The sequence below is a fragment of the Egretta garzetta genome, unplaced genomic scaffold (assembly GCF_000687185.1).
Source record: "Egretta garzetta isolate BGI_Z169 unplaced genomic scaffold, ASM68718v1 scaffold46, whole genome shotgun sequence".
Taxonomy (NCBI): domain Eukaryota; kingdom Metazoa; phylum Chordata; class Aves; order Pelecaniformes; family Ardeidae; genus Egretta; species Egretta garzetta.
In genome coordinates, this window is record NW_009260268.1 from 4,523,793 (window position 1) to 4,534,810 (window position 11,018).

General features: G+C 36.6%; 1 protein-coding gene across 1 annotated transcript; it reads left to right on the forward strand.

Annotated features, from left to right (window-relative positions):
* The first annotated feature begins 1,318 nt into the window (after positions 1-1,318).
* CUNH4orf47 (chromosome unknown C4orf47 homolog) lies at positions 1,319-10,602 on the forward strand. Its single transcript, XM_009642407.2, has 7 exons — positions 1,319-1,457; positions 2,529-2,748; positions 5,571-5,708; positions 5,793-5,868; positions 7,116-7,295; positions 8,988-9,160; positions 10,554-10,602. The coding sequence occupies exons 1-7, from the start codon at positions 1,361-1,363 to the stop codon at positions 10,600-10,602; spliced, it is 933 nt and encodes a 310-aa protein (XP_009640702.1). The 5' UTR covers positions 1,319-1,360.
* Positions 10,603-11,018: the final 416 nt, after the last annotated feature.

Consider the following 11,018-nt stretch of genomic DNA (forward strand, 5'->3'; position numbering starts at 1 on the left):
AAAAAAAAAATTGCTTCAAACTTTTTAAAACTTCTGCATGCTGTCCATCCTGTGTGCTGAGCGTAAGCAAAATGTGGCCAGCCCTTCCTGTCATAGACCGTGTTCCAGCATATTATTTTCATAATATATATAAAATTATATTACTATATAGATTTCCACTACTGTGCTGCTGTTGCTGCTGCTTTTCTGCTCTGCACCCGCATGCCAGATGGAGCTAACACGTGAGATTAATCTCTCAGAGTTTTCTGCTGCCTCAGTTATTTTCATTCCTATCTTCCATCTTGCCTTTGCCCCCATAGTTAATACCAGCACGGGACTTGGTCTACATCGTCTTTAATCTGTATCGTGCCCTAATGTCTCAACTGCCCTGCTCTCTTCTGAGCTGAGTGGACACAGATACTTCACCTATTTGTTTGCATAGCCTTGATTTTTCTGATAATTCTTACATTTCATGACTTTCAAAAAATAGCTTTCCTAACATATTAACCAATTTCTTCTACCTTAATTTCCATTCCTGGTGAACTTACCATATCTTGTTATCTTCCTCCTCAAGGCAGTTCTTCCTCTAGCTGACTCTGATGCCCGTCTCTGCTAGTTTTCACTCTGGGAATCAGATCCCTGATAATCTTAGTGCTAAGCCTGCTCTCTGTTCAAGCCCTTGAGTTCCTTACACGTGTTGACTAGGCATTTTCCTTAGTTCTGTCAGTGTGATGATGAGGATAAACTAGCATTTACTGTAAATCATTTGGATTAAAACCAAGAAGAAATGGGACCTATTTACCATGACCAGCTCTTGGATTAGTTAGAGGGCTTCCAAAATTCCACTTTTATGTTTTACCCCAGATTTGTCCATACACTGATCTTCTCTACCATTATTAGAAAGTGACTGAAAATGATTGCTGGAGATAACCCACAAGATGAAGGAGGAGGCTGCTCAGCATGTTTCATTACTAGCTGTTAATGCCACCAAAACCTCTCATCTTACTACTCTGAAGATACCCGTTACAAATTTTGACCCAAACTATGTACGTTCAGTAAGAGTTGCATCACTTGTACTACAAATGCATTTGATTTTCTCTCTCTGCTCATGTTTTGAATTTGTTTAAACAGAGGAGATACAATGGTGTCCAAATCCCACATAGTGCATTTGTCCTATAAGCACCAAAGCTGTCAATCATGTTGTAGATTACTTTCTTTAGATTACATGTATTGCTAATATTTTTAACCAAAAATTCTTGCGTTTTACTTAAATAAACTTTTTGTTTACAGGTGTGGACTGCTTATAGAATTTTGCAGTAGAACAAATAAACAGAGATACTTCAACCCTCTTAGTGCAGTGCACTGTCACACAGATCCAGCCATGCCTGCGGAAGGGAAAAGTGATATGGAGAGGATTGGCCTCTTCAGTGAAATGGGTTATGTCACCATTGGAGATAAATATGTGTCACATTATATGCGTAAGTACATTTCACTTTAATCACTATTGAGTGATAGGGACCACCTCTAGTATCCATCTACTTTCAGAATCACTATTTCCTAATGTTTTTTTGTTTTGGTTTGGTTTGTTTTTTGTTAGAGGGAACTGCTTCTTCATGCATATTCTTTGCTTGGGTCTGTATTATTAAGACAAAGGCTTGGTATGTTGTAATGAATGTATCGAAGAAAGGAAAAATCCAGTAAAACTGAAAAATACGTATGCATAATAGGCTGATAAAATATTCTAGCCTATACATTTCTTTTTAATATTAATTATCTGCAAGTTACCAGTATTTTCCTGCTTTTGTGAAAAACAATAGTGGTTTTTGTGTGCTCTTCCGGCAGGTGTTCCATTACTGACAATTACGTTGTCATTATTTTTAAACTGCTGTTGCACTTTTTTTTCTGTTCTGATCTGACTCATGTGTGTGAGATTCCCCATCCTCTCTTTTAAAAGAATATTTTCTTTTTCTTGTTGTTTAATGGAAATACTCATTGAGAAAGGTGATTTTTGTAATTAGTGAGGTTACAGAGGTTAACCCTCGATAGCAGCTTTGAATTGATAATGCAAAATAATCCTGGCTTCGCAATACAGACATTTCTGCTGTGGTGTTGTATCAGTGAACGTGTCCACCAGAACCCTGGCTGATACACTTGTGCCACACTGAGCTGCTGGGGATTCAAAACCCAACTGGAGGCGCTTAAGCTACTCTACGTGCTCTGTAATCGGGGAGAGAGCGCTACTCCCCCAAAGTATTCCTCGTAGTATATAAGTAGGTATTGGCTCTAGCTCTGAATTGTAGTCTGGGGTAACCAATCTCTTTCTGTTGCCTGTAAAGCAAGTTGCAGGGGTTAGAAAACTAAAACTAGGTGCTGTAAATGCCTTCTCATAGCATTGTCTTTCAGGTACAACCATTTACATGCATGATTTACAAGTTAAATGCTCTGTAGTACATTCTTTGAGCCACCCAGATCCAGGCCTTAGTTTTTTAATGTAGGCTAAGAGAAGCACTAACATTGAACAGCTATTTACAGTGCTTACTTTTTTAAAGGCCCTTTTAACGAAGCTGCGAGCAAGAACAGACAGATGTTACCTGGGGGGACCAAAACATTGTCAGCTCTGCAGGCAGGTTATTTTGAGCCTCAGTTTGTGAGGATTTTCGATGGTGAAGCCTACTCAAACCCTGTTCAGCTAAGGAGACGCTATAGATTGGCAGAATCAAAGAAAAATTTGGGCAAAGCTTTCCTTCCCAGTAATGGAGACAAATTGCCGTAAGTGTTGTGAAAATGTTTTAAATTGACCTTTTTCTTTTCTGTACGCTAAAGATGATTTTCACAGATTATTTCTTATAAAACCTCTAATGGGAGTACAGTATTGTTGTTTTATACAATGTAGTGTTAGTCAGTACTGAGCGAAGAATGTTGAGCAGCAACAAAGGGAATGCTGAACACAGGTAGAAATCAGGTCCTGATGCTTGCTCTTAACTACTGGGTTTTGCTGTAAACAGTTTTCTTACCCTTTAGCTTTTTATTTTTGATGAAAATGAAGGTGGCTATGCAAAAAGGGTGTGGATAATTAACAAGTGAATATTTCATTTTAATTTAGGGGGAAAACTGTTGAAACTTGTCAGATACAGTATCTTCTCCCTCCCATTTCTGAGCCTCCCAAAATAGAGATGGCATATGTATTGCATAAGCAGTAGGAAAAGGGGCCATTATCCAGGTGCTATGTTTTCCTCTCAGTGAATCCATATCCATTATCTTTTTGCTAGAAAAAATACCAGTTATCCTATAGGAAGACCAGAAGATGTTAGAGAGCTGAGGAATATATGCAGAATACTAAAATAAATGCATCTTTGCTATTTGCACATTAATTGCATGACAGAATGACACACTGCTATTGGTGTCACATAACTATTACTATTCACATGTAAAAACATGTGAAAAACAGATAGAGCCTGGTTACTCACTTATAACTATACAGTCTTGGTTTGTTCTTGTTGCTGCAATAAGAGACAGGAGGATTTAGTCTGTGTGCAGGGCCTAGTTCTTACAGTCTCATGGTTATATTTAGTCACATCTTTCTGCAGCTTTGCTTTTGGAAAGTTTACTTTATGTATATATATTTTAGGATGCAAGGATTAGCTATGTTCTGTTGCATGTTACAGGAACACTTTAGCTTTTAATAGGAATGTAAGACATGGTGTGTAGGCTTTCTGTTGGATATTTGTGTGCTATTTCTGATAGGACAGACAATGTGTGAGCCCCGTGTTCAAAACTTTTTTTCAGCTACAACTTGACTTTATAGCAACCAAATTATTTATAAGGGTTTAACTGTTAGAAACGCCTAGGCACTGATTTCAAATCCATGACAGTCAATGACAGTCCTGTTTCACTTACTTTCTGGGTTCTGAGTCCAACAGTGGGAGTCTTGCTTACAATGAAGACCTGCTAATGTGCTCTCTTCCATGTACTGCCTCCACAAATGCACTTGTTGGCTGTGGGTGCAGCAGCTCCTTCTCTTATTCTTGTTGTAAGACTTTTGAATTATTCTAGGCATGGACTTTAGGACAGGTTCTTTATTGTCTTCATGATCCCCTAAATCTGTCCTGGCAGAGGCTGGGAAAGTGGTTAGGTTGTCTTTCAATGGAATCCTGAAGCAATTATGGAGAGAGATTATACAATTCTTATATCCAAAACTGACTCTGATCGTAACTAAGGAACTAGTGCAGAGCTCTGTTGCTGTTCATTGAGATGTTGTTCTTGGCTGCCTGAATGATAAGCAGCTCTAGGGAATCGTTACTTTAAATTGGAGTCACATTTGTTGTTGACTGCAAATAGAAAGGTTGCAAAGATGTCATGTTCTGAAGAAGTGACTGAAGCCCGTGTCTTTCTTTTCTTCATATATCCTCTGTTATTTTGTTACTGGCATATATAAAGCCTACCCACAGAACTGACATTTTAAAAATATGAAATAAAGCACCTAAGAGCTAGGAAACACCCAGATAAAAGTTGTCTCTGCACTGTCAGTTTGCCCATTTTTTTCTATATATGGGTTTATGAAGTCCCTAAATAAAGGGAGGGTAATGAACAGTCAGGTTAGCGTTCTGTGCAAAGATGACAAATGTTATCTTGGCATCCTAATCCTGTCAGTATTCATTAATGGCCCTTTTAAGTAGGAACTCATTGAGACACTTTACTGCCTCCCCACAGTAACTGCCAACAGTGCAGGCAAAGCAGATTACCTTGGCTATCTGGGGTAGTTAATAGATCTCATACAGGAGCCCCTGTTTGGTTATTTTTTTTGTTCCGTTTTGGGGCATGGGGACAGAGGGTTGGTTGGTTGGGGTTTTTTTTGGACAACTGTTGCTGCAGCTTAGTGGACCGAATTGCCGTTCAGCTATTTCATTAGTTTGTCTCGGTCCTGTTCTCCTTTAGTGGCTGTATGATCATGTACTTTGAGAGCATGTCATACACTTGTCAGCAAATACTGATTTTCAAGTTGTTTTTTAAAAAACAGTCTTTGTGAATCCCTGCAGCGTTGTAGGCAGAGGTATTTCTCCTAAATGAGCTGTGGTTCCTTTTACTTTTGTGACAAGACAGAAAGTTAACTAGTCCTAACATCTCCCAGAAGAAAAACCTTTCAGACAGGTACCCCACGTTGCCTGTCACTCCATTTTCATACCAACGCAAACTTAATGTTCTCTGTAAACTTGTGGGAAAGCCTGTCCTCTTGAAATTAAGCATCCAGTCTGTTTAACCTATTCCTTTGGGTCCCTGTTTGTGAATCTGTCTCTACCAGCATTACTTCACCTTGTTGGCACAAAATTAAAACCACCTCTATTAAGCATATTTATATCATTAAGATACCTTAACACTTCATGTCTGCCGCCATCTTGTTTCTTTTTTGTCCATAACACAGAATTGCTGCAGTAGTAGATCCATGGACAGTGGATCTGATCTGGTTTTATATTTAACTCTTGAGATGTATATATTGTTTGCGTTTTCTACTTGCTGCCATTTCAGCACACTAGATATGGACAGCCTGAAATATTTGCAGAACATTAATTAATGTGTTAATTTCCTGTTTTTAGATGTGGACTTGGCAGCTATTATGGAACCATAGGAGGCCCGTATGCATATTTCAGTCCACAACTGAAAGCCAAAGAAAGATACATTCCTCCTGGCAAGAATTTTTATACTAATCCAGGAAAGAAAGGAACTGGATATGGGTAACTTCACAATATTTCTTCTTGCAGAGTATTTTATTGTTTCTTGAGTTTTGAACACCTAAGTAATTAATTTTGTTTTTACAGTTATGCAAACCTTACTATAGGTGAACAATATCCGCATGAACCTGATGGGTATGACTTGGAAAGAATAAATGCAAAGGTAAAAAATATTTGTCTTTATTATGTGCTAGTGTTATGATTATTTATTACAATTCACATGAACTTTTTGTTCCCTGTGGTGTTTCCTTTAGCTTGAAATCACTAATGGTTATTTAGAAAGTGGAGAAAGGAAAACAAATTAATGACCATCCTGTATAAAAAAGATTTAGGTATTGTTCATTTATTATTTTTTCTTTGCAGCATCTGGAAGTATCCCACACAAGTTCTACCATTCAGGATTTGACCTTAATTTTTTTATTTGGAGGCCTTAAGCTACAATGCAATAATAACCAAATAGCAAATAGCAAGAACAATAATACTTCTATGTTGTCAGAAGAGTGGGACCTCATTATCCTGGATGCTACATAAAAAAAAAAACCCTTTTCCTTTTTTTGATATAAGTTCATAAATCTGAGAAAACTTGTAAATTTGCTTGCACTGATTTTAGTTGTCCTGTATATTTTCATCATATGTAGTGAAAAATGGCAGCAGGAGGACATTTTTTGGTCTAGGGTAAGAAGAAGACTAGAAGAAACAATTCAGCTACCTGCAGCTGAGACAAATTCAGAGTCAAAACTAAAGCATCCAGTGCAGAAAATGAGAACAACAGAGAAAAGAGGGAGGCGGGATTGTTTCCACTGGATAGAAAAAAAGGAATTTGATTTGAGACATTAGCATGAATTACCAGGTGATACTGACTGTATTACTGATGGTACATTTTATGCTTGTCTTTTAATTGTTCATAATGCTTTAACCTATTTTATTTTAAAATGGAATCTGGGAAGACTAGGCAACATCTCCCCACGGTACAAAGAACCAATTCCTAGAGAAGCTCACCTTGGTAAGATGCTCAGAATCTGGGAGGTGTAGTGGCCAGGGTTCACAAAGTTGAGCAGCTGGGATGCGTGCAGGCAGAATGTTCAAGCATGTATGTATGCATGTACGTCCAAGATACAGATATACAGTACGGTTAGACACATCTTAAATGCACAGTGCTTTTCCTGACATTTTCCTACCATACTTTCATAGTGCTTGTTGTGCTTCCTGGTCAGTGAATCTATGTTCATGAATATACCCACCATGAATATATATGGTGGGTATATAAAATAACTTGATCATCAAACAAGAGCAAAGAAGGTTAGAGTGAACATTCTCCAAGACTAAATTTAAATGCTTTCCATTTTTCTCTTAGAATAGCATACAGTAAAAATCCTCAAGATTCTTTCTTTCAAAGTATTTGTTTTACAGAAAGCGCAAGAGGAACACAAACGGTTGGTAAAAGGAGGGCCTTTCAAGTTAAATCTATATCCCCAGGAGTATTTTGACATGAATCCCTATTTTAATGACAAACCTTTGCCACCTGTGAAAAAACCACCTCCAGAGAAGCCAATTGCACCACCTTTCAAACCAAGTTCTCCTGCTAAAAAGGTTAGTTTGTCTTATAGCTGCTGGAGACAAAAGGTAAATATTCAGATATTTCCTGTTAAAAGCTTTGCTTACAGTACATAAGATAGAAATAAATGTTTGGTTTTGCTATTAATTTCTTATTTTTCTTGCAAAAGATATTATTCCAGTTGCTTTGTTTTCAATTTTCAAAGCAATGAAATCTTGTCTGACCCAAACCCAACTGCTAACCAGTTTCAAATAACCTAAAAAGTGTTTATCTTTGAAGTCTCCATAGTGCTGTTAACATACAGTTAATTGGCTGCATACACCACAAAAAGATGCAAAGCAGAAGTTTATGCAATAAATGACAGTAAGACTAGATTACTGTAGCTAAATGAAATGCTGTCCTATTTTGGACTCTGTCAGTCACTCATATAATTTCTGAACCTGCTAATTACTCTTAGCCTATATAGACCAACATTCTAGAAGTGTCATGGGAATGGATAGCTGGAAGGAGCAGAAAAACTCAAGTAAGTCCCTCTGCTCAGGGAAAGGCTGCAGAATAAACTCAGGAATTACCTGTTGCTTGTCCATCAACAAAGCTTATTTTCACTTTGAAATGGGTTTAAGGTGCATAAATCTGTCTCTCTTAAGTGACTCCAGATACCTAATACAGTAACACCCCTCAATCTGTCACTTTTCAGCTCTTCATTTTGGAGTTCCATTGTCAGTCATTTAATACTGTGCTCTGCCCACCACTATTTTCCTATTATTATGTCCTTCACCCTTGGCTTATTTGACTGACATTAATTCATCTGAGGAAGGTGATGGTAGCAAGGAAAATATAACTATTCAGAAACAGACAGCAAAAATGCTTAAACACGAATAATTGTGTTGGGTGTTTGGCCTCATAGATGAGGCAGCTGAGGTCTTTCAGAACAGAAATCAGTTCGGAGAAGTTAGCTGCTAGAAAGTCAGCACCTCGTCTGTCTGACCGTGCTGGTGATCCTGCTCCAGGCTCCCCATCTTTCACACCATATATGCCTCACAATCTGTCCGCTATATAAATTCTTACGGGAAAAATCGCTTTATCGTTGATTGAATCGCTTACTCCTGCACTTTTCAGGAATGCAGCCTCAGCAGACTGTAGGGTTTAGCTGTACCAGGGGATTGCAAAGAATCAATCAGGTCTCTGCATGTTTTTTAACTAAAATTTGCCACTCTTGTAGTACTAGCGGACATAATGTTTCAGGAAAAGCCGATGCTGTATTCAATCCTGTATGTCAGAAAGCTTATTGATAATAATGCCCAGGCCCAGCTGTATGTAACAATCCCTACACCACTACTGGACATGGAGGTGTAAACTAATAAATAATAATTAGTAAATAAATAAATGATTAGTAAACTAATAGTGACATAGGAATTCCCTTTTTTTTTTCCAAAACAGCTCATTTTAGTGAGTTATGCTTTTACGTTTGCTGTCACATTTTTAAGGTCTTTTCCTCAAAATCCAGACTTATGAAAGAACATTTAAAACTAAGAATTCATCAAAATAATGATTAAAATTTTCCTTAAAGTTTTCATTACAAATTTAAGGCATATTTGGGTTTTGTTTTTTATATAATATGATGCAGTCTGCTATTCAGTATTCTTACCTGCTTTTGCATGAAAAATATTTTCATTAACTCAATTATATTGTAGATTGGCACTTCAAAAAGTTCTTTTTTTATTCAGTCAGGAGGCATGAAAGGAGGCACATTTGATCCTTACCCAAGCCATTCTGCTGACCCTTATGTAATTACAAAATCTAGGGCTGTCACAACTAATAAAGAACGACAGATTTTTCATCCTCCTCCTGGACCAAAAAGCAGACCTGTTACAAGCATAATAACTTTAAATGTCTCAAGGTAAGCTCCTTTGAGTTGAGTTCATGTTTCCTGTACAGGATCTACCAAAAGTCATTAGCTCCGTTGTTTATTACTGTCTAAAATAATTAAATAAATGAAGGAAGAAATTAGTAACAAAAGGATAAGAATGTGTAAGTAACTTGGCTTTCAAAATTTATTCCTACTCTCGTCTGTAAATTTGAATTACTTTACAAGGCTGTACGTATCATAGAGACCTTCAAAATCATGCTATACAGATGTCACTGAAAATTATGTTTTTTTATTCTTTTCTGACTTGATGAATGTAAAAAGACCAAGAATGTTCCTGTTAAAACCAAAATCTGGTTTTGTTTTCCCTTATGTTTATGGAATAAAATTGGCTCCCTCTGCTGGCAAACATAATATTAGGTAATCTAAGCCTGTGAAGCTTTTGAAACAATGGCACTCAAATTGGATTCCTAACTACAGATCTGTCACTGTGCAGTGTTAGGTTTATAGTACACAGTGTCTGTATAGAGGTAGATAAGCATATAATCCTTTACTTTTTTATCTTACTAATCTATAATCCTTATATTTAAACTCATTTTTCTGGCTTTGGCTCTGTTGTAATTCAAACAGAAAATCAAGACTATTCTTTGGAGTAATTTAGAGAAATCACTTTCAAATGCAGACTTCTAAGATTGCATGTAGAACAGTTAAGCATATTATTTTGCATACTCCGTAAGTAACATGAAATATTTTAGAAATACGTGATGAAAATTTGAAAAACTGTCTTAGGGAAATCTGCTTCACGTTTGTGATTTGTCTTTTACACATCATATGTGAAGTCTAAGAAATACACCTCCTTTATTCACCCATTCAACCCATATTCTATTTACTTTATTCCACCACGTATTAGCATTTGCATGATCGCTTTTTAAGTTGCAGGGATAGTTTGAAGTTTTTATTTACACTGACAGGGCAGAACCAGAAGCTACATATTACTCCACATTGCTTTTTATTACCAATGGAAAGTAAGAAAGAATTGAAAGTAACTTTTTGTTGGTAACTACCAACACTGATGTATGAAAGTACAATTTAGTGTAGGTATGAAGCTCACAGATTTTAAGAAATGTGGTAAGACATTTTTCAAATCATCTGCTTCCCTGCTGAATTACAGTTCTTTATGTACTTTCCATTGGAAAGCTTATCTTCTGGTATTTGGACCATAGTCCTATAATTGGATTTGCTAGTGTAGATTCTTGCTCTCATGCAGAGCTCTACTGAAATAAATTTGACTACATGAGGATTCAAGTAATTAAATCTAATTACAGGACTGGGTGTACCACAATTTTTCATTTTTACAAAAACTCCTGTGATTTGTACAGTTATATTCTACAAAAATCTATTAAGTTTCTCTTCATTTACATTTCAGATCATTAAATGTAAAGAACTACAAGACTGCACAGCTGACATCTTATTAGGTACAAACGGTGAAATGAAGGGTACACTTTTCAGACTCTGTAAAATATTAGCAAAGCAAATAAAAATGTGAAAAGTGGAATTCAAGTATATAGGGCAATCCAGTCTCTTTAATTATTAAGAACGCAATCTTTTGCTTCTAAATACAAAGCTATAATAAATAATTCAAGATCATTAAGTCCAACATTGTATTTTTATATAAATTTTCATCTTATTGCTTAACGGGACTTTTGAAATATACTTTTTGAAAACATACTTTCTAAGGAGTAATTTGGATTGCAAATTGACTATATATTGCAGTGGAAGAAAATGCATGTATTTTAAAGTGAGTATCAGTGTATGTATTAACCAAGGTAGTCGTATGTAGCCTGCAGTGAAACTAAGGTCATTGTTTCCCTTTAGCAGAATTACAACTTGT